At 41.4% G+C, this 23,837-nt stretch overlaps 1 protein-coding gene across 1 annotated transcript in view; it reads right to left on the reverse strand.

Moving 5' to 3' along the window:
* pde8b (phosphodiesterase 8B) overlaps positions 1 to 23,837 on the reverse strand; it is a 288,620-nt gene that overhangs the window by 39,776 nt on the left and 225,007 nt on the right. Inside the window, exons 9-16 of the mRNA XM_068028806.1 lie at positions 21,740 to 21,828; positions 18,389 to 18,440; positions 15,560 to 15,562; positions 9,919 to 9,970; positions 7,894 to 7,971; positions 7,311 to 7,384; positions 2,566 to 2,730; positions 191 to 236 (exon numbers count right to left, since the gene is read on the reverse strand). Coding sequence (XP_067884907.1) covers positions 191 to 236; positions 2,566 to 2,730; positions 7,311 to 7,384; positions 7,894 to 7,971; positions 9,919 to 9,970; positions 15,560 to 15,562; positions 18,389 to 18,440; positions 21,740 to 21,828 — 559 coding nt within the window. The remainder of the gene's footprint in view (positions 1 to 190; positions 237 to 2,565; positions 2,731 to 7,310; positions 7,385 to 7,893; positions 7,972 to 9,918; positions 9,971 to 15,559; positions 15,563 to 18,388; positions 18,441 to 21,739; positions 21,829 to 23,837) is intronic.

Consider the following 23,837-nt stretch of genomic DNA (forward strand, 5'->3'; position numbering starts at 1 on the left):
AAATCGATAGATATCTGGATACTAATGATATCAAGGGATATGGGGACAGCGTGGGAAAGTGGCATTGTGGCAGATGATCAATCATGATCTAATTGAATGGCGGAGCAGGCTCGATGGGCTGAACGGCCTACTCCTGCTCCTATGCTCCTATGGTGGTGGACTATAAAAAGCGAATCAAAGTCAGACTTACTTTTAGAGAAAATATATTCATTGCCAGACATTCTTCTTAATCCATCCTGAAACATCAAATAAACAGCCTTACCTTCTGTATGAATAAATGATACGTAACATACAGCACCAAAATATACTGCAGTGTTTAATTATTTGTAAAACAAAATCATTTTTTGTTATTACGATTGACAAACCTTAGTGTAAAGTTTAACACAAACAATTCGGTTAGCAATTGTTTGAAAGAATCCGATGGAAAGTATTGAAGATGTCAGGATTAAAATTAACAAAATTTTAGTTATTTGAGGAAAAGAAGTCCATGGGATTATTGTGCCACTAGAAGAGAACAAGTCACCTGTTTTGACCTTACCATAACCCTATGCCAAATCCATGCTACTCCAAGGGGGCGAGCCTGAGGCCAGTTGGCCAGGGTAAAGATACACCTGAATTCTTCCCTTGGACAGTAAACCCACTCTGGAACCATGATTTATTTCTCTGGGATGGATTAGCATTCCAGGTTTTAGTATTGGGGCCTACACTAGACTAAGAACTAAGCCGACGTGGCTCTTAGCTGGGCCTATCTTGGGTTCATCTGGTGGGATTCCGGGGGTAGATTGGGAGTGAGCACAAACACACCTACTGCAATCTAAGTGAAGCAAGCATATGAAGCACCTACCTCTTCTCTCTCTGAATGTTCTGCAGTATTGTTGATAAGGCAACTTTATCAGGGCAAACTAATCATTGCGTTCCGATCCCGTCCTGACCGCCTACAAGTTAAAAATGCAGAAAGCAAGGACATCTGCCCAAGCTGTCGAGGTCCTCTTTAAATATGGTCAGGCTCCAGTGGTGTCATCGGGGCCCACCTGCTATTTTAGCTGGAAACCAGAATAGGCACCTTCCAGAATCTTGACCTCTACCACCTGGAAGAACAGGGTCAGCAAATGTATAGGAAAACCACCACCTGCAAGTTCCCCTCCAAGTCACACACCATCCTGACTTGGAACTATATCGTTGCTCCTTCACTGTCGCTGGGTCAAAATCCTGGAACTCCCTCCTGAGAGGGCAGCACTGTGGGTGTACCGACACCATATGGACTCAAGGCAGCTCATCATCACTTTCTCAAGGACAGTTAGCCATGGGCAATAAATACTGGCCTTGCTAGTGATACTCACATCCCATGAATGAAATAAAAAAAGTAGTGATGGATCGTCCACCAGTCCAAACCTGCCAGCAGCTAGATCATAGGCCAGAAGCTCAGAAAGGTACATTTTTAAAATGCATTTTAAGTTTCCTCATGGGCTAGGAAAGCATGAGTGCAAAGAGGCCTCGGGTTTCCCTTCCTGCAATTGCCCTCCCCCCACTACTTACTTGACTGTTGGGTACTACTCTTGCCTGTTGACCAGGCAGTGTTTTCCTTGGTTTTGATCGAGCGTCAGGGCCTGGATGTGGAAATGAGGTCCTGAAAGTTCAAATCTCTCTGGACCCCGACATGTGAGCTTATTGGTTGCCCTGGCCCTTTGTATATAACAATCCCGCTCCCCGATAAAATTGGGGCCTATGGTACAGGGAGAGTTGAGCCATACAGAGAGTTTGTTAGGCTGAAACCTATTCTAAGAAAACACTGATATGAATGGCTACTTTGCTATAGTGACTGCGAGCTGCTTCAACAATGTGATTCACACGTGAACCTGCATAAGGGAACCCCTAAAATCAGCCAAAAGCAATAAATGAACCACAAGGTGGTCATTCTAGACAAATTTCATTATATGTGGCTTTACATGGGTAATTCTCTGACTCTGCACTTCTGTTAGGCAACCTTGATATATCTCCAATATACACTTCCAGTAGGAGAAGTCTTCGCACTGAAAATATGTTGTTGGAACCTTGACGATCGGTGTCAGTAGAAATATTCCACTGTGGGGCATCATAACTTAGGTTAATCCTGCTCTCACTTAGTGCCCACAACAAATGATGTGATATCCTGGATTGGCTTTGATTGCCTGAGGGGATCATAGAGGAATGTTCAACCCCGGTTTCCTGAATTTTTACATCTCCGAGGAGATGACATACCTGAGGGAGTTAGGAAGGGTCTAATCTTAATGCTGTAGACATCATGAATGTGGGAGTCTTGATAGGCCAGCTGGTTTTTTTCCTGCCTGTCATTTTTGTATATTTGTATGAAGACTTCCTCTGCTAAGTTTATTGAAAAACAACCAGGAATAAGAACTCCTGGCTGATTGTTCCTTCTTTTTCCTCCAGGACTAGGGAAGTTACTACATTGTGGTGTCATCAAATGTTCTGCTTTATATGATGGTCTGATTCTGAGCGAGTACTCCAATGGCAAGTACATTGCTGAAAAAAAAGTACAAGTCGGAAAGGCATTCCTTACTGACTCACAGTCATGAGACCTCCAACAAAATTATTTGTATGGGGATCATCATCTTTGGTGCCAAGCTGTGGTGAGTAGAGCTCAGTCGTTCTTAATATTTCCAGAACTCTGTCCAGGGCCTCAGCGACTGTTACTGGACTGTTTTCTTGGGCAGTGTTAATGATATTGATGACCTTTGAAAAAAGGAAAAGGAGGGAAAAAAATTAACCTTTTCAAGAAGCCTTTGAATTTTAAATCTAGAATAGATAATGTGCATGCGCATAAAAGCTGTTACCCTTTGAACCACAGACCTACATTTCAGAGAATTTTTACCCAAAATTGATCTAATGCAATCCCTAATGCTAATGCAATGCCAAGACACTGTATTTGCACCACTAATATTTTAATAAAACCAAATTACTCTGTTGCTTTGCTCTGCTTCGTCACTCATGTTTGCATCTGCCAGTGGGTGTTTGGACTTTGGATGATTATGAAGGATAAACGTTCCTATGCACTGCAAGTTAGGTTGTTATGTATCCCCCATCCCCCATCCTTCCCCCAACCAAGTGTTTTCTCTTTTCTCTTGAGGGTGCAAACACGTGCTGAAGTACAGTTCTGTGGATCCCAGCAGTCCTCTGGTACCTTGCTAAAGTTATTATTCAGCAAGCTATTTTGTGTCATAAATGATGCAGCTCAGAGAGAGACCATACAGGCCATCGTGCCTCTACCTGCTCTTTGGTAAAGCTATCCACTTAGTCTCACTCCCATACTCTTTCCCCATTGCTCAGGAATCTTTTCCCTTCAAGTATTTATTCAATTTCCTTCTGAAAGTTACTATTGAATTTGTTTCCACTACTCTTTCAGGCAGTATATTGCAGATCATAACAACTCGCTGTGTAAAAAATATTTCCTCATGTCGCCTCTGGTCCTTCTGCCAATCACCTTAAATCTGTGTCCTCTGGATACCAACCCTTCTACCCCTGGAGATTTCTCATTTTTTACTATATAAAAACATACATGAACACCTCTATCAAATCTTCTCTTAACCTTCTCTGCTCTAGGGAGAACAACCCCCAACCTCTCCAATCTCTCCACAGAACTGAGGTCCCTCATCCCTGGAAAGGAACTGAATAGGATAAAATAGATAAAGAAGAGACACTATAAATGTTGAAATTATGCCATGTATATCCAAGTCCAGATCAGTAATAGATATCACAAAGGGCAGTGGTCTTGACACCAACCCGTCAGTCTGAAAAACAACCATTCACCACGACTGTCTGTTGTCTGTCCCTTAGCCAATTTTCTATCCACACTACCATTGTCATTTTAATTCCTTATGTCTATTATGTGGTACCTTATTAAATGTCTTTTGAGATTTCATGTACACATCAACTACACTACCCTCATCAGCCCCCGCTGTTACTTCATCAAAGAACTCAGTCAAGTTAGTCAAACACTATTTTCCTTGCACTGCCCTCCCCCTGCACCCCACCCTCCCAACTACACCTTGGTTTCCGATCCCCCAAACCACAAGGCCTCCTATCTCACCTCCCCACCGGCCTCTGATCCCACCCCCAGACTTCTCCCAACCACATCCCCCAGGATTGGCAGCCCACCCAATCGATTCCCCCTTTCAATCAGACTGGCCTCCAGACAGGGAGCCGATCAATTATATCATGCACATGCTGTGGAGTTACAACATCAGATAGTTTGTCTACAACCACTCTCATGGAGAATGGCCTCTTGGAATATATTTGAATTGTTATTTTCTTGCCTTATCAAGATGCAGGTATTAAATCAACTGCTGGTATGCACCTAAGAACCACCCACCCCCCCCGCCCCCAACCCCTGCTGAGAACAGGATATCACCACATGCAGGCAGTCTTGCATAGCAGGGTGGGACTGATAAGGCACTGAACCCAATCAGATGACCCAATTCAAGACATTACCTTATATGTCGAGGGACCAGGTCAGAAAGGGGTATAAAGCCACAGCTCACAAGGACATTGTTGCTGCAGCCGGGAAGTGTGACTTGTGGAAGAATCCGTTCAGCAGATCTGACGACATGGGAACGAGCTTCTCTATGTGGGTCTACTAAGTAACTAGTGTTGTAAGTATATACTATTCCTGGTGAGTTAATAGAGGTGTTTCCACATAAAGTAGAAATTATATCCAAAGTTTCTTTTGTGTGAATTGACACGCAGTATGGGGTCAGGATCTTCAGGACCTTAGAGGGAACTGAGACCCCCTTTTAAGAGTCTTACATTTTGCATCAGTAACCTAGGATGCATTGCAATGGAACTGGGTGATTTTTCTACTTTCAGTACTGCCAGTGTTTTAATTATCTCCTCTTTATCTTCTTTTATCATATCTAATATTGCTACTGTCTCTTCCTTTACTGCTACATTGGCAGCATCCTCTTTAGTGAAAACCGATGCAAAGTATTTCTTTAGTACCTCAGCATACCCTCTGGCTCCAGAAGAATCTCTGTTTTTTTATCTCTAATTGATCCGACCCTTCCTTTGACTGCCCTTCTTTTGACTACCCTTTCACTATTTGTGTGTTTATAAAAGACTTTTATGTTGCCCACTAATTTATTCTCATACTCTTTTTTTGCTCCCCTTATTCCCTTTCTTAGATCTCCTCTGTACATTCTGTATTCAGCTTGATTCTCTAATGTATTGTGCACTTATATGATTGTAAGCCTCCTTTTTTTGTTTCATTTTAATCTCTTGCCTGCAGGGCTTCATAACTGAACCTGATCTTTATTTGAAGTCCACGTGTACATGCATTTTATAGAATGGGTTTTCTAGATAATGATCAGGAGAGAAACTTCTTTTATAATTCTTAGATTCTTTAGTTCAGGAGCACAGAGACCAATTACAGCAACTCTGCCAATGACCCAGCGGATATCTAGCATCATGATACTCAATTGCTTTAGTTTTAAGAAGAGTTTTGAAAACCTAGAACTAAGATGCCTACCAGGACTCCTTCATTGCCAGGGCATCCATTGTTTTTGGCCAAGCATTTTTCCATTCTTGTGCTGTAATACGTTTACTTCTTAAGTAACTTTGATTCATTTTTGGAAATTGGTGTTTCCAGTTGTAGGAACTGGCTTCATAAATAGAGATATTGAGAACAAAAGCAGGGAAGTTATGCTGAACATTTATAAAGCTCTGGTTAGGCCACAACTGTAGTATTGTTTCCAGTGTGGGCTGCTCATCATACTTTAGGAAGGATGTGAGTGAGGGTCCCTGAGAGGGCACAGAGGAGATTTTAGTTTAGTTTAGTTTAGTTTAGAGATACAGCACTGAAACAGGCCCTTCGGCCCACCGGGTCTGTGCCGACCATTAACCACCCATTTATACTAATCCTACACTAATTCCATATTCCTACCACATCCCCACCTGTCCCTATTTTTTCCCTACCACCTACCTATACTAGGAGCAATTGCTAATGGCCAATTTAAGGGCGGCACAGTGGCGCAGTGGTTAGCACCGCAGCCTCACAGCTCCAGCGACCCGGATTCAATTCTGGGTACTGCCTGTGTGGAGTTTGCAAGTTCTCCCTGTGTCTGCGTGGGTTTCCTCCGGGTGCTCCGGTTTCCTCCCACATGCCAAAAGACTTGCAGGGTGATAGGTTAATTGGCCATTATAAATTGCCCCTAGTATAGGTAGGTGGTAGGGAAATATAGGGACAGGTTGGGATGTGGTAGGAATATGGAATTAGTGTAGGATTAGTATAAATGGGTGGTTGATGGTCGGCACCGACTCGGTGGGCCGAAGGGCCTGTTTCAGTGCTGTATCTCTAAACTAAACTAAACATACTAAACTACCTATCAACCTGCAAGTCTTTGGCAAGTATTTACCAGAATAGTTCCAGGGATGTGGGATTTTAGCTACAAGGTTGGTTGGAGAAGCTGGGGTTGTTCTCCTTTGAGCAAAGGAGATTGAAAGGGGATTTGATAGAAGTGGCCTACTTCTGCTATTTCGTATTTTCGTATGTACAAGATTATGACAGGTTTTGATAAGATAGGCAAAGGAAACCTGTTCACATTAGCTGATGGTACAAAGACTAGGGAACACAGATTTAAGGTTCTGGGCAAGAGATGCGGAGGGATGTGAGAAAGAACTTCTTTACGCAGTGAGTGGCAATGATCTGGAACTCACTGCCTACGAGGGTGGTGGAAGCAGAGACTATCAATGATTTCAAAAAGAAACTGGATGGGCATTTGAGGGAAATAAACCTGCAGGGCTATGGGGATAGAGTGCGAGAATGGAACTGATTGGATTGCTATACAGAAAGATGGCATGGACTTGATGGGCTGAATGGACTCCTTCTGTGTCATAATGACTCCATAACTACCTTTACCCAACTTTTCTTTTTATGAAAGGTATGCTAAACACAAGAGTTTGCTTTGATCAATAAGCATAAAACTCTAAAAGGAGCATTTGTGCAAGCTCAAATAGTGTTTGTGCTTTTCCAAAATTAAAATTCCACCCAGTTCTAAATAAATGAAACTAGTAAATGTAAATTTTCACTTTTCTCTATTTAACATGCAATTATTTCTTGTGATATTTGAATGGTGCAGCATTCAAGATGAGAATATGATTGAGAGTTTCAGAGATATTCACAAATGGTTACTAAATTGGACTTTATAATTGGTCTGCACTGTTTGGACCTTTTCGCTAAATTCCGCAGGTAGAAAACAATCCAATGTATATGGTTCATGGAATAGAAAAGTTACCTTATTAAAAAATGCTTGTAAACTCACCTTTGTGATTGGAGCTTCGATTGTCATGGAATGAATCCTTGCCATTGAGGAATGTCGTCGGTTGTATGAACTCCCTGTTGAAATGAGTATCAAAGAAAGTGCTTTCAGATGTCCCACACTGATAACGGATTTGACAATGGAGTCTTGAGCGGTTAATGTGGGCACTTTATGGTACAAGATTATCTGATGGATATAGCTTCAATATGAATTCAATAAAAACCAACAAAATAACATGAGCCATTCAAATCACTCACATCCTTGACATAAATATGACACCAGCATTCAGCAATAAAGATTAACTACTGTGAAAGAAAAATTTATGTAACAAATCTTATGATTTTCCAGTGAAAATGCAGTGGGCCATAATTTGCTGTAGCAGGACATCTAATGGCATGTTATTAGTTAGACTTGCCCCAGAGGAACAGCACAACCTGGATTGCAACTTTTGGAAACTGGCATTTGCATCTGCTCCTCACCTGAAGTTGCTATACCATTTACGTATAAATAGTGGTGAGGAATATAAACCTCACGGTATTTTAGAGCAAATGTTGGCCCAATTAAAATTATATAAAAGTATTCTTACCATCACTTCTTTTTGAAGTTATTGATCTGACATCAATGGAACCTTTCCGTCTATCTTTATGTCTCAATGACTGCGAATCTGTGAAGAAAGAAAATGAATATAGGCATATAGGTTTTCTTCTTTCTGGGTTACAACAGACAAGTATCACAACAGACACTCTGGTCTTTTATAGTCCAGAGAAGGTTACATAAGATGGTGGATTGGCTGCAACATGTAAAATGGCGATATCAACTTAATCAGGATAAATTGTAATATACCCTTTGATATTTTACTCAAATAGAGCCAATAATATTCCTAAGATATATTTTTAAAATAATAACAAAATCTAATCTTCCAAATGAATCCCAAACTTTCCTCATACCTTCTGGTTTACCTGTTTTTCACTCCCTTTCGCTTGTGCATTGTAGTGGCACGTGCTCACAACTGGGGAAATGAACAACACTAAATACCAAATAATACATTTTAAATATTTTGGGGCTTAATGACTACATTTACAAATAAAAATCCTCAATGTTCTCTGAATTAGCTTGAAGTAAGATTTAATCCCAGCTATTCTTTACTGCAAAATTTCCTAACTGCCAGGATATGTCAGAGCACAGGTGACCTCACTCTCGCTTGTGATTCTCAAGCTGGTTACTTTGCCCAGGCAAAGGAAGGATCTCAATCAACTAGTTGTGATCACCTCTTATAGAAACAGGAGTAGGCCATACAATGAGATCATGGCTGATCTGCCACTTAACTCCATACAGCCACCTTTGCCCCATACCCCTCAATACTTTTGGATAACAAAAATCTATGAACCTTAGATTTAAAATTTACAATTGATCTAACAGCAGTTGTTTGCGGAAGAGAGTTCCAAATTTCTACCACCCTGTTCGTGTGTAGGAGTGTTTCCTAATTTCACTCCTGTGAGGTCTGGCTCTATTTCTTATTACTGGCTATTATAACAGGCTGTTGCCTTCATAGAAAAGTTTGTTATTTTACCCATGTAGCTAATATTTCTTAGCAATATTCCTTTCCATGTTACACTTTTGAATATATTCAAGAAAAGTAAGCCTTTGGGGAAAAGATAGGAAAAGTTGCTAATTGATAGATTCACAGAAAAGATTTGCTCATGGTCTGGGGGGACTGCACCACACTTGAATCATAAGAACAAATGAAATAGGAGCAGGAGTAGACCATACAGCCCCTCGAGCCTGCACCTCCATCTGCAGTTGGTTAAATTCAGGAATTTAGGGGAGGAATTTTAACCCCCAAAAACAGGTCGGTTGGTGTCGTGATAGAGGTTACATTTTAAAATTCTCAAACCCAATCCTAAACCGCCCCCAATCCACCCATTACCAGGTTTAATGGAGGCGGGACAACAGGCTGGCACTCAACCTCAGGAGGCGAGTAGGCATTTTAAATATTTGAATGAGGTTGGCAGTCTCCGATTTACAGGTTTAACAGTACTTGGCCAGGGTTACCCGAACCTTGGGAATCCTGGCCGCTAACAGGAAGCGAGGAGAAGGTAAGTGTCTTTAGAGCATTGCTGGTGAGCTAGGAGAAGCAGGAGTACTTCTCCCTCCAAGCTCCCACCCCACTCATTAGACAGCACCCCCTTACAAAGACTGCATCAGACTGCATGCACCCCCACACTAGGACTTGGTATCAGACCCTCCCTAACCCAAGTATCGGATGCCCCCCCCACACCAGGATCAGGAAGAAGAGCCACCCAGGATCCCAGTAGCAATTGCAGGCTCCTTACCTGCTCCTGTGGCCTGCCCAAGAGTCCTCCCCGCCCAACTGGTTGCCATGCCTGTTAATGAGGCTGACTTTCAGGTGGACAACCAATATAGGAGAAAATTCAGACATTGTGGAGTAAAGCTCATTAACATTGAGGAGAAATCCAGACTTCCAAGTGGGTTTCCATTGGATACTCTGCCCCCTGCCTATGCACCTGCCCCTGTCAATATCAGGTCCTTGATATCAGAAGTGACCTAACACCAGCACTGACTAAATAAAAAAAAGTTTGATTTGTCTCACCTGATTGACAATTTTCTTCCATATATTTGTCATCACTCTGCACATTGTAGATCTAATGGAAAAAATACAATCATTCAATATCCAATGTTAAAAGAAATGAACCTCATATACGTGATTGAGGTTTTAGAACATATAAAACAGCATATGCTGTAAAATCAGGTACACTGATCACACCTTCACACAAATTTTTATATAGTCTAAAGATACGTTGATAATTTGACCACAAATGGGACTTTTACTGAAATGCCAAACATAAAGTAAGGGACTTAGATACATTCAGGTGTGATTTGTACACTAGTGGGGGGAGATCACACAAATCAGTAAATGAATAGTTACGATGCTAGTTAGAAATCCCTTTGTCTTCTATTTTAACTGTTAAAATAGTGATCAAAAGAATTTCATACAAATACATTCAGCATTAATACACTAGTACATGGTGGAAGCAGAAGGTATGGCTGAGGTACTTAATGAGTGTATTGTATTGATGTCTACCAAAGAATAGGTCTCTGTCGAAGCTATGGTAAACAAGGATACTGAATGAGATAATATTGATAAAGAGGAGGTTTTTGAAAACCTGGCTGTGCTTAAGGTGACATCTGGTCTGGATGGAATGCATCCTAGATTGCTGAGGGTAGTAAGGGTAGAAACTGTGGAGGTGCTTCCAATCCTCCTTAGTTACAGAGGATTGATAAAGGGGAGTTGGTGGACGTGGTATACTTGGATTTTCAGAAGGCTTTTGATAAAGACCCCACAGGAGATTGGTTAGCAAAATTAAAGCACATGGGATAGGAGGTAATACACTGGCATGGATTAAGGATTGGTTAACAGGCAGAAAACAAAGAGTAGGAATAAATGGGTCATTTTCGCATTGGCAGGCTGTAACTAGTGAGGTACCGCAGGGATCGGTGCTTGGACCCCAGCTGTTCTCAATATATATCAATGATTTGAATGTGGGCACCAAATGCAGTATTTCCAAGTTCGCGGATGACATAAAACTAGGTGAGAATGTGTGTTGTGAGGAAGATGCAAAGTGGCTTCAAGGGGATTTGGACAGACTTAGTGAGTGGGCAAGAATGTGGCAGATGGAATATAATGTTGAAAAATGTGAGGTTATCCACTTTGGTAGGAGGAACAGATGTGCAAAGTATTTCTTAAATGGTAGGAGATTAGAAAGTGTAGATGTACAAAGGGACCTGGATGTCCTCGTCAATAAGTCACTGAAAGCTAACATGCAGGTGCAGCAAGCAATTAGGAAGGCTAATGGTATGTCAGCCTTTATCGCAAGAGGATTTGAGTACAGGAGTAGTGAAGTCTTGCTTCAATTGTAACCTTCATTGAAACCTACAAAATACTTAAAAGAGTAGATGCAGCTAAGATGTTTCCCCTGGTTGAGGAGTCTAGAACCAGCGGACACAATTTCAAAATAAGGGGGAAGCCACTTAGGACTTAGAAATGAGGAGAAATTTCTTTACTCAGAGGGTTGTGAATCTTTGGAATTCTCTACCCCAGAGGGCTGTGGAAGCTCAGTCATTGAGTTTAAAGCAGAGATTGACAGATTTCTAAATACAAATGACATAAAGGGATATGGGGATAGCGTGGGAAAAAGGCATTGAAGTGGTTAATCAGCCATGATCAAATTGAATGGCAGGGCAGGCTCGATAGGCTGAATGGCCTACTCCTGTTCCTATGTTCCTATGATTGGAGGATTCTTCAAAAAAGGGAGAAGGATAAACTGGACAGTTACAGACCAGTCAGTTTAATGTCAGTGGTGGGAAAGCTTTTAGAAACAACTATCCAAGAGAAACTGAACAGCCTCTTAGAAAAGTATGGATTAATTAAGTAAAGCCAGCATGGATTTGTTAAGGGCAATTATGTTTGACTATTTTTTGATGAGGTAATAGAGCAGGCGAATGAGGTCAGTGCAGTTGATGTTGTGTATATGGACTTTCAAACGCCGTTTGATAAAGTACCACATATTAGGTTTGTTAGCAAAATTGAAGACCATGGGATAAAAGGAGCAGTAGCAACATGTCTACTTGTTGGCTAAGGGATAGGAAACAGAGAGTTGTGTTGAATGGCTCTTTTTCAGATGGGAGGGAAGTATACAGTGCTGTTCCCTATGGTTCAGTACTAGGACCATTTCTGTTTTTGAGATACATTAATGACTTAGACTTGGGGGTATAAGGCACAATTTTGAAATTTACAGATGACATGAAACTTGGAAGTGCAGTAAGCAGTGTGGAAGATAGCAATGGACTTCAAGCGACAGGCTGGTGGAATGGGCAGATACATGGCAGATGAAACCCTATGTAGAAAAGTGGGGCGATACATTTTGTTAGGAAGAATGAGGAGAGACAATACATGATAAATGGTACAATTTTAAAAGGGGTGCAAGAAGAGATGAACCTGGGGGTGTTTGTGCACTAATCTTCGAAGGTGGCAGGAGAGGCTAACAAAGAAATTAACAAAGCATATAGCATCCTGGGCATTATTAATAGAGGCACAGAGTACAAAAGCCAGGAAGTTGTGCTAAACCTATATAAAACACTAGTTTAGCTCCAGATGAATATTACGTCTAATTCTGGGCACCACACTTTAGGAAGGACTTGAAGACTTTGGAGAGAGTATTGAAGAGATTTACTAGAATGGTTCCAGGGATGAGGGATTACAGTTCTGTGGATAATCTGGTGAATCTAGGATTGTTTTCCTTAGTATAGAGAATAGAATTGTAGAATGATTACAGCACAGAAGGAGGCCATTCAACTCATTGTGTCTATGCTGGTTCTCTGCAAGAGCAACTCATCTAGTCCCACTCTCCTGTCTTTTCCCTGTAGCCCTGCAATTTTTTTCTCTTCAGATTATTATCAAATTCTCTTTGGAAATCTTCGATTGAATCTGCTTCCACCACACTCTAAGGCAGTGCATTCCAGATCCTAACCACTCACTGCATAAAAAGGTTTTTCCTCATGTCATCGTTGCTTCTTTTGTCAATCACCTTAAATCTGTGTCCTCTGGTTCTGGATCCTTCTGCCAATGGGAACAGTTTCTCCCTATCTACTATGTCTAGGCACCTCATGATTTTGAACACCTCTACCAAATCTCCTCTCAACCTTCTCTTCTACAAGGAGAACAGCCCCAGCTTCTCCAATCTATCCACGTATCTGAAGTTCCTCATCCCTGGAACCATTCTTGTAAATCTTTTCTGTACCCTCTCTAAGCCTTCAGACCATACCTAAAGTGCAGTGTTCAGAATTGTACACAATACTCCAGTTGAGGCTGAACCACTGTTTTATAAAGGTTCACCATAACTTCCTTGCTTTTGTGCTCTATCCCTCTACTTATATACTTGTTTCAGAACATTCTTCTTCACATGAAGAATGATCAACATATGGAATTAACTTCTAGATAGAGGAGTTGAGGTAAAGACTCTGGTGTAATTAAAGAATCAAGTGGATGGTGTAATGTGGAACTGCAGGTTTATTAAAGGTATTAGCGGGCTTAAAGATGGATAAATCCCCAGGCCCAGATGAGATGTATCCCAGACTGCTATGTGAGGCAAGGGAGGAGATAGCAGGGGCTCTGACACAAATTCTCAAATCCTCTCTGGCCACAGGAGGACTGGAGGACAGCGAATGTGGTACCATTATTCAAGAAGGATAGCAGATCTAAACCAGGTAATTACAGGCCAGTGAGTCTAACATCAGTGGTAGGGAAATTATTGAAAAAAATTCTGAGAGACAGGATTAATCTCCACTTGGAGAGGCAGGGATTAATCAGGGATAGTCAACATGGTTTTGTCAGGGGGAGATCGTGTCAAACAAATTTGATTGAATTTTTCGAGGAGGTGACTAGATGTGTAGATGAAGGTAAAGCAGTTGATATAGTCTACATGGACTTCAGTAAGGCTTTTGATAAGGTCCCGCATGGGAGATTGGTCAAGAAGGTAAGAGCCCATGGGATCCAGGGTAATTTGGCAAATTGGATTCAAAATTGGCTTAGTGGCAGGAGGCAGAGGGTAATGGTCGAGGACTGTTTTTGCAAATGGAAGCCTGTGACCAGTGGTATACCGCAGGGATCGGTGCTGGGACCCTTACTGTTTGTGGTGTACATTAATGATTTAGACATGAATATAGGAGGTATGATTAGTAAGTTCTCAGATGACACAGAAATTGGTGGTGTCGTATATAGTGTGGAGGAAAGCCTTAGATTACAGGACGATATAGATAGGCTGGTAAGATGGGAGGAGCTTTGGCAGATGGAGTTTAATCCTGAGAAGTGTGAGATGATGCACTTTGGGAGGACTAACAAGGCAATGGAATATCCAATGGATGGTAGGACCCTAGGGAGTACAGAGGGACCTTGGGGTGCTTGTCCATTGATCACTGAAGGCAGCAGCACAGGTAGATAAGGTGGTTAGAAAGGCATATGGGATACTTGCCTTTATTAGCCGAGGCATAGAATATAAGAGCAGGGAGGTTATGATAGAACTGTATTGAATGCTGGTTAGGCCACAGCTGGAGTACTGTGTACAGTTCTGGTCACCACACTATAGGAAGGATGTGATTGCACTGGAGAGGGTGCAGAGGAGATTCACCAGGATGTTGCCTGGGCTGGAGTATTTCAGTTATGAAGAGAGACTGGATAGGCTGGGGTTGTTTTCCTTGGAGCAGAGAAGGCTGAGAGGGGACCTGATTGAGGTGTGCAAAATTATGAGGGGCATAGATAGGATAGATAGGAAGAAACTTTTTCCCTTAGCAGAGGGGTCAATAACCAGGGTGCATAGATTTAAGGTAAGGGGCAGGAGGTTTAGAGGGCATTTGAGGAAAAAAATCTGGAATGCACTGCCTGAAGGGGTGGTAGAGGCAGGAACATTCACAACATTTAATAAGTATTTAGATGAGCACTTGAAATGCCATAGCATACAAGGCTACGGGCCAAGTGTGGGAAAATGGGATTAGTTTGGATGGGTGCTTGATGGTCGGTGCAGGCGCGTTAGGCCGAAGGGCCTGTTTCTCTGCTGTATGACTCTATGACTCTATTCTGGATGGATAAGCTAAGATTGGTTGAATGGTCTTCCACATCTCTCTCTAACTATTCCTAGGATTTTAAGCAACCTTGTCAGAGCAAAGTGTGAACAGAACATTTTGAAGAATGTTTTTTGATTAATTCGTTCCCGGAGGATGATTAGCATAGCAGTAAAAGCACATATAAATTAGACAGTAATGAAAGCTTTACAAAAAAACCTGTCTCAGTATTTTCTCATTGCTTGGTTGAGTTTGAATGGCCTCAAATATTCGGAAGCAACTTATTTTATCAGTTAAGATGTAATCAAGTGTTTACGTAAATAGCATGGAGTTCAAGATTTTGTTGTGTGTTAAAAAATCACTCCTGGAACAGACAGGTAGCAGAAGAAATAAGTCCTGATAGAGTACGCTTTATTAATGAAAAAAAAGATGAACTAATGTAGCATAATAAAGCTGAAAAAGAAAGCCTGCAAGTAATAAGTAGCACTATAAAGTGGTAAAAACTGAAAATGGTGCAAATCTACAACAGGCCTGTCAGCATCTTAAAAAGATAGGTTCATGTAGGAGCCTCCATCAGAAACACTTAACTTATTGCTCTGTTTCAGATGCTGCCTGACCTGCTGTGCATTTTTAGCATTTTCTGTTTGAATTTCAGATTTCCAACATTCACAGGTTTTCTTTTCAGTTCAGCTATTTTATCGTTATTAGATTTCTTTTTGCCGTTCAGGAGATAGAACCGAAGAGGCCCGCTAAAGGTATGCGGCAAATTATTTTTGTGGACCCTGGAGATCAGGGACACTTGTTGGGGCCCACAAAATAATCTGGGCTGAAACCACTGCGTGACTCCAACCCTCCACAAGCACAGCCTCCCCCATCGCAACCTACCTTGCTGTTGGCTGTCCCAGCACAGCCTGAATTTGGCAAGCTGCGTCGGGACACCTGTTTGATGCCCTGCGGCTCGCCAACCAAATTTAAATGAGGCCCAGACCTCAAAATTGCTGGGGCCGGCCAACACTCAAAAATTAAATTTAACCCCTTTGACTCTCCACAGCTTTGAATATTCAAATCTAACCAGAGGAGATTAAAATGTCTCAGGGCCAAGTATTGAAGAACTGTATTCTGCAAATGGTGACACAAAGTCAGCAAATTGTTTGTCAGCATGTAACTACATGCTAACATTCAGAAAGACTCACAAAAAGGATCTTAAAAGGCAAACAATAATAAACACACATTATTTAAAGAATATTCAAAAATGGGTTCAAGGCTGTAACATTCTTACGATCCAGATGACAGTGTGTAAACCACTCATGCTGCTTACGATGTCATCCAGACACCATGAAGTATGTCTCAGGCTCAGGGTATGTCAGTGTTTAATCTGAACAGTATTTAAGTTACAGTGTGAAGGATTTAATAAAAGATTACATTCTATGCTATTGAACAGTCAACCCAAAGATTCAAAGCTGAACTGCCTCTAATCAGAAAAAAATGATTTACCTGAACAAATATAAGCTGTGAGTGCGTGCTTTGCCTATAAAATAACACTGGATGTAGAAGTACTGAGATCTGCTTACTTTTATATGCTAGGAGAGGTTAATATAAATTTGCCCAAGAGCCAGAGCTATGCTCAAGTGGAAAGCGTTCAATCTCAATGCATTCACATTTTAACTTCTGTCTAATTCATATAAAGTCAATAGGCCATGGCTGGTCATGAACAGCTCCTCTCCACCATGTGTCTCAGCCAACAAAAATATGAGGATGTCACAAGTTTCACATCCTCAACTTGGCAGGTAATTTACAAATAATCAGTTTAACTTCACTGGAAACATAAATAGGGGAGGGGGGAGGGTCAAGTAGCAAAGAGCTTGAAATTCCTTGTGCACTGTTTGTAGTGCTCCTATAATAGGATTATGTCAAATTCCTGCGAGCATTATTTTAACAGAGTAGTTAATGTTGTTATTTTAACTAGGTAATTTGACCTGGTCAAGTTTGATCAAAATTGCAACTTTTTTGAACCCCAATCTGTGCTTGAGTTGGCTGATCATAGCCAAGCAGTCGTAGAGGTGTTATTAATTGGTCCCAGCAGGCCTGGGTTAAGGAGAGGGGGGAAAAAATCAGTTGTGCTTCCCACTCCTGATTGCTGTCCTCTCGTGGATGTTCACTTGGGTGAGGTACAAGTGGCTGACATCTGTTGAACTAAACGCCACTGACGAAACAAAAGCAAAATACTGCAGATGCTGGAAATCTGCAATAAAAACAAAAAGTTCTGGAAATACTCAGCAGGTCTGGCAGCATCTGTGGAGAGAGAAACAGAGTTAACGTTTCACGTCTGTGACCTTTCATCAGAACCTTGAAGAAACAATGCCTTGAGGAGGGAAGGGAAAAATAATTAACAAAGAAAATTGATTAGAAGAAAAGAAAATCTTAAGTTTTAGGAGTAGGACTCCCAAGAGGTGAAGCCTTAAACTGCCAATTCTCCTACTGCCCCTCATGCCCATCTTCTCACATCCTGCCAACCTTTTGCATTGAAAGTTCACCAGACTTGTTCCCAGGATGGCGGGACTGTCCTATGAAGAGAGATTGGGGAAACTGGGCCTGTATTCTCTAGAGTTTCAAAGAATGAGAAGTGATCTCATTGAAACCTACAAAATACTTAAAGGGATAGACAGGGTAGATGCAGGTAAGATGTTTCCCTTGGTTGGGGAATCTAGAACCAGGGGCCACAATTTCAAAATAGGGGGAAGGCACTTAGGGCCGAGATGAGGAGAAATTTCTTTACTCAGAGGATTGTGAATCTTTGGAATTCTTTACCTCAGAGAGCTGTGGAAGCTCAATCAATGAGCATGTTAAAAAAAGAGATCGACAGATTTCTAAATACCAATGACAGAAAGGGATACGGGGATAGTGTGGGAAAAGGCATTGAAGTGGATGATCAGCCATGATCGTATTGAAAGGCAGAAAGGGCTCGACAGACTGAATGGCCTACTCCTGCTCCTATGTTCCTATTGCTTCAGTAATATAAAGAGGGTACATTTCACAGAGCTCCAATTACACAATAAGATTCACAGTGGTCGGGTTTTACAATGATTAGTGTGGAGCCAAGTGAGTATAATGGAGAGTTGCATGGGTGAAACTCCAGTTAAAGCTAATTGCTTAGAAATTGAAGAGTGACTGCAACAACTTCAACAGTAATTAGGTAAGATGCGAATGTGAGTTTAAAATTGTTTCACCAATTAAACCTCATTTAAAGCTAACTAATTATAAAGAAATATATCAGCAATTTTAAATCTAGTAAAATGGAAATTGCAACTATTGTTAACACAGCAATAGAAGTACATTACAGTCTATGATGACTTTTGTCAGCACCATAAAGCCTACAGATGCTGTCATACATTAAAAAGGGCACTTGAGTGGAAAAGAATGAGGAAAGTAGCAGTTAAAAATCTTACCTTATTGTTATCACTGCACAATTTCTTGATTGACACAAAGTGCCTAATTTTCCTATTGATAGTAGATAAAGTACAGTTACACTCCTGAGCAAATCAGATGAAGCATTGACAAGCATTTGATCAGGAGTCAGTAATGGTGTTTCTTCAGTTTACTAAACACCAATAGTTAAGACATTCTTTAATGATTCAGTGAGGGAGCAAACCCTAAAATAAGTGATACCCCACCGCACCAATCACATTGTCAGGGTTTTGTATCCATCTATTTGTTCTTCGATCTCTTGAGTAACCATTTCAACAGCATTTGAGGAGCCTCTCCTATCATGTACAACACATTGTGCCCCAACCTACTGTGTGCCTTTCTGCCACTATCAACCCAATCTTTGGAATGGTTAATGCATTTCTATGAACTTGCCTCATCCACTATTTAAATGGCATTTTTTGTGTGAATGCCTGTTAGCATCCATTTGCTAATATTATGGAGTGTAATTTCTAGACTACACTTTCTACAGACACACAAAATGTGTTTATCAGTACGTCAGCATTGTATTAATGTATTAAAGTATACGAGGGACGAATTCAGTTAGCGAAGTTTGCGTACCACCGTGTAAGTGGTCACACTTACAGTTCAACCTACACTATTTTACCGGCCATCACTTGATGTGGTCATTGTGCTCTATACCTGTGTTACCAGCACAACACCAAATTATTGGTCCAGTCAAATTCAGTTCCATTTCTCCTGGTTTTACCGAGTGTGAATTTTCAATAGGGAAAATGAATATTCATAAAAGAGTTGAAATAATACAGATTTGTTTGCTTTCCTCCATAAGTTCAGATGACCAACCATGGTACAATGAGGAGTACAGAAGAGCATGATGGGACCAGCACCAGGCGTACCTGAAAATGAGGTCTCAACCTGGTGAAGCTACAACACAGAACTACATGCATGCTGAACAGCAGAAGCAGCATACTGTAGACAGAGCTAAGTGATTGCACAACCAACAGATCAAGTCAAAGCTCTGCCGTGCTGTCACATCTAGTCGCAAATGGTGGTGGACAATTAAGCAACTGACGGGAGGAGAAAGCGCCATAAACATCCTCATCCTCAATGGTGGTGGAGCCCAGAATGTAGTGCAGAAGGGAAGACTGAAGTGTTTGCAGCCAACCTCAGCCAAAGGTGCCAAGTCTCGGCCTCTTCCTGAGGTGCCCTTCATCACAGATGTCACTCTTCAGCCAATTTGATTCACTGCACGTAACATCAGGAAACGGCTGAGTGCACTGGATACAGCAAAGGGTACGGGTCCCGACAACATCACAGAATCATGGAATTGTTACAGCGCAGAAGGAGGCCATTCGGCCCATCATGTCTGTGTCGGCTCTCCGAAAGAGCAATTCACTTAGTGCCATTCCCTCGCCTTCTACCCGCAACCCTGCACATTCTTCCTTTTCAGATAACAGTCTAATTCCCTTTTGAATGCTTCAATTGAACCTGCTTCCACCACACTCTCAGTAAGTGTATTCTAGACCTTAATCACTCACTGCATGAAAAAGTTTTTCCTCATGTTGCTTTTGCTTCTCTTACCAATTGCTTTAAATCTGTGCCCTCTCGTTCTCGATCGTTTCACAAGTGGGAACAGTTTCCCCCTATCTACTCTGTCCAGATCTCTCATGATTTTGAATTCCTCTATCAAATCTCCTCTCAGCCTTCTCTTCTCCAAGGAAAACAGTCCTAACTTCTTCAATCTATCTTCATAAGTGAAATTCCTCATCCCTGAAATAATTCTTGTGAATCTTTTCTGTACTCTCTCCAATGCCCTCGTGTATTTCCTAAAGTGTGGTGCCCAGAACTGGACGCAATACTCCAGCTGAGGCCGAACTAGTGTCTTATACAAGTTTAGGAGGACTAACAAGGCAAGGGAATATACAATATAGGACCCTAGGAAGTACAGAAGGTCAAAGGGATCTTGGTGTACTTGTCCATAGATCACTGATTCTTGTCACTCAGCCAATTCCATATCTATGTTGCTACCGTCCCTTTTATTCCATGAGCTATAAGTTTGTTCACAAGTCTGTTGTGTGGCACAATATCAAGCACCTTTTGAAAGTCCATGTACACCACATCAACAGCATTGCCCTCATCAACCTTCTCTGTTACCTCCTCAAAAAACACCAGCAAGTTAGTTAAACTTGCTTTTCCCTTAAAAACTCCATACTGGCTTTCTTTAATTAACCTGCATTTGTCCATGTGACTATTAATGTTGTCCTGAATTATTCTTTCTAGAAGTTAAACTGAAGGGCCTGTAGTTGCTGGGTTTATCTTTAAACCCTTTTTTTGAACAAGGATGTAAGGTTTGCGATTCTCCAATCCTCTGGCACCACCTCTGTGTCTAAGGAAGACTGAAAAATCATGGCCAGTGCCTCCGCAATTTCCACCCTCACTGCCCTCGGTATCCGGTCCTGGTGTTTTATCCACTTTTACAGACAGCCTGCCTAATACATCCTCTTTATCAACGTTAAACCCTTCTTGTGTCTGATTTACCTCCTCTTCCACCATTGCTTGGGTTGCATCTTCTTCTTTAGTAAAGACAGATGCAAATATTCATTTAATACCTCAACTATGCCCTCTGCCTCCATGCATAAATCCCCTTTATGGTCCCTAATTGGCCCAACTCCTCCTTTTAACCACCTTTTTACTATTTATATGCCTATAGAAAACGTTCGGATTCCCTATAATGTTAGCTGGCTGTAGTGCTGAAGACCTGTGCTTCAGAACTAGCTTCAAAATGGCTCCAGACATTTTGGTTCAGTGGCCCACGCCACTCTTACAAATGAACCCAGCTCCAAGAATTTATATGAACGTGCCACACTCAATCACTGGTACTGATCACAAGATTAGATTACCACAGGTTTGAATGAACACAAGACACAATTCTGAATATTGCTTTAAGATTTATAACTTTAGTTCTACTGTGAAAATTCTATGCGGCTTTCAATACAATGACCCTTATTCTTCCTTCCTTACTACACTTATATTCCAGTACACAGCGCAGTGTCCCTACCACATAGAGAACAGCAAGATTAAAGCTTACTGAAAGAACAGGTTAATATTCCATAATTTTTAAATTAGATTAATAATTAACCATTATGAAGAAAGATTTACAGGCTTGGTATCAAGTCTCTGTGTAAGTTTATCAGTAATCCTCCAAGAGTTTGTTTTATAGAATTGGAACATTGATAGTTAAAACTGGAACGTTCTTGTTGTCTGCTCTATACATGCTGGGTGACATTAAATATAGAAGCTGCTGTTTATTTTTGTGATGCCTTGTTTTCCTGGTAGTAAATAGTGATACTTACCCTCCCTGGCCTATCACAGGTGTTATTGTTACATCTTGTTGTATACTGTCTCCTGCTTTCTGCCTTGCATAGTAAATTCCCTGCCATTCCTGTAAAAGACATCATGAATTATTTGTCAGTTTTGGAATACTTCACCATATCTTTATCAATGAAAGACATCATGGATTATTTGCCAATTTTGGAACTTCTGAGCATATTTTTCATACATCATTTTGTATGGGTTTCCAACAACTATCACAAATAGGATACCACACAGCATTATGTAAATTCTTTAGTATTCAGCACCCCATCATACCAGTTGACGCAATCTTTTAATAGTAGTTTCTTATGGATTGTCTGGAATCCAGACCAGTTTGTGATGTTTGGCTGCTAATCTGATCTATCCCTTTCAGGCTACTGCTTGAGTACTCCCTATGAGGAAGTGGTCTAAAAGATTCGGGAGGTCAATTGTTTAAGTGAGGCAAGTTTACAGATTGTAATCTTCCATCTCTCAATCAGAAACAAGAAAAGTATACCTTTCCATTTCTTTTATTCATACTTTTGACAGTTTGAAGAGTGATGTGTGATATGTAAAATCTAGAGTATGACTTCAACTCTGAAAACTTTTAAAAGATGTACTTCAAGGTTACATTGAAGAAACAGTGTTTCAAGTATGAAGTGCATCCAGTTTTGATTTTAAACATGAGGAATATCATACCAGTACGAATGAATTGAAAGTCTCTTGTAACTATGCAAATTAGAGACATTTCAGTTCTAAAAAAGCTTGGTAACAGAGTCGCCTAAGGAATTATTTTTGCCACTCCTGCTGCTTATGCCCAAGATTGAATCCAGTCTATGAAAAGTAAGTTAGGGCCAGGAATTTCCTCAGAGATGTTGCTGCTGTAACTTTGTTGGAAATGTGGCAGAAATACTATCTATACATGTGAACAAGATGGCCTAGAAATTGGGTACGTGGGGAGTGTAGTTTGCAGCAAATGTGCCTGAATGCTGAGGCCCGGAGTTCTCTAGATATTGGGCCTTGAGCCTCAAGAATCCACAGCTCAAGGGAATTTCACATTTGGGCCACTGGTAACAATGCAGCAGCCCTCAGTTAGGTGTTGTAGGAGATTGAGGTGGGGGCCTGAATTGGGAAGGCGTCAGGGTCAATGATCAGGGCTTGGGTTAAAAAATGGGGCAGAACAGCTTGCGTTGCTTTATGCCCCATTTTTTAGCTTCAGGCATTTTCTGATGAAGGGAGGATCTTCCGTATGCCTCTCCTGAGTCTAGGGGATGTTAGCACGACTCTGGAATTCTGCCCATTACTCACTTGAAAGGCTTTAGTGGGTCACATGGCAGTTAAGAACTGCTGTGAGTCCCACTGAGATTCCAGAAAAGGCTCAGATTTTGCCACAAGCGAAGTCCTGAGAAAATTGATGACCTTACTGAATCTGAATTGTGGCTCCTGCTAGAGCGAAAGATTCTTTGGAACCACATTTTCTTTGACCTGGAAGGGCCTTCGGCTGTCCTTTCGGGAGAGTGGTCTTGCGCTGCTCTCCCTTCCTGCCAAACGTTCAGGGTGGATACAGTCAATGTGCCCTTAAAGACATGATGGGCCAGATTTTCAAAGCCCACTAAGCACGATTTGAAGATCGCGCTCAATGGAGGTCAGCACTGGGACCCATTACCTCCAGAATGTGATGGCATTTTTAAAGGCACACCGGCAGCGAGGGAACGGGTCAGGTGCATGCCTCCAATTAAATGTTTGTTGAGCTTATTGAAGAGGTCATTAACAGGATTGTCAACAGCAGTTTTTAATTTTTAAAGGCTGGAAACATGGAGGACACCATGGAGGAAACACGACAGGGTGTTCAAGTCATTAACACAGTGGAGGTGGGGGGCATAAGGGCAATGTGAAGGACTGATTAAAATACTACAGAGGCACAAAGAGAAGTGCAGCTAAGTGACACAGAGAAGCCATTGCTGCAGCTGCAAGACTTGCTTTTTTCAGTGATGAGTGGCAGGAAACCAGAGAGGGATGTGAGGCTGCTGGCATCACTGGCGAACCTGGGGTTGGCAGGGGAAGGCATGGTGAACACACAAAGCCCAGCTGAGGGAGTTC

Source organism: Heterodontus francisci, chromosome 4 (assembly GCF_036365525.1).
Source record: "Heterodontus francisci isolate sHetFra1 chromosome 4, sHetFra1.hap1, whole genome shotgun sequence".
Lineage (NCBI taxonomy): Eukaryota > Metazoa > Chordata > Chondrichthyes > Heterodontiformes > Heterodontidae > Heterodontus > Heterodontus francisci.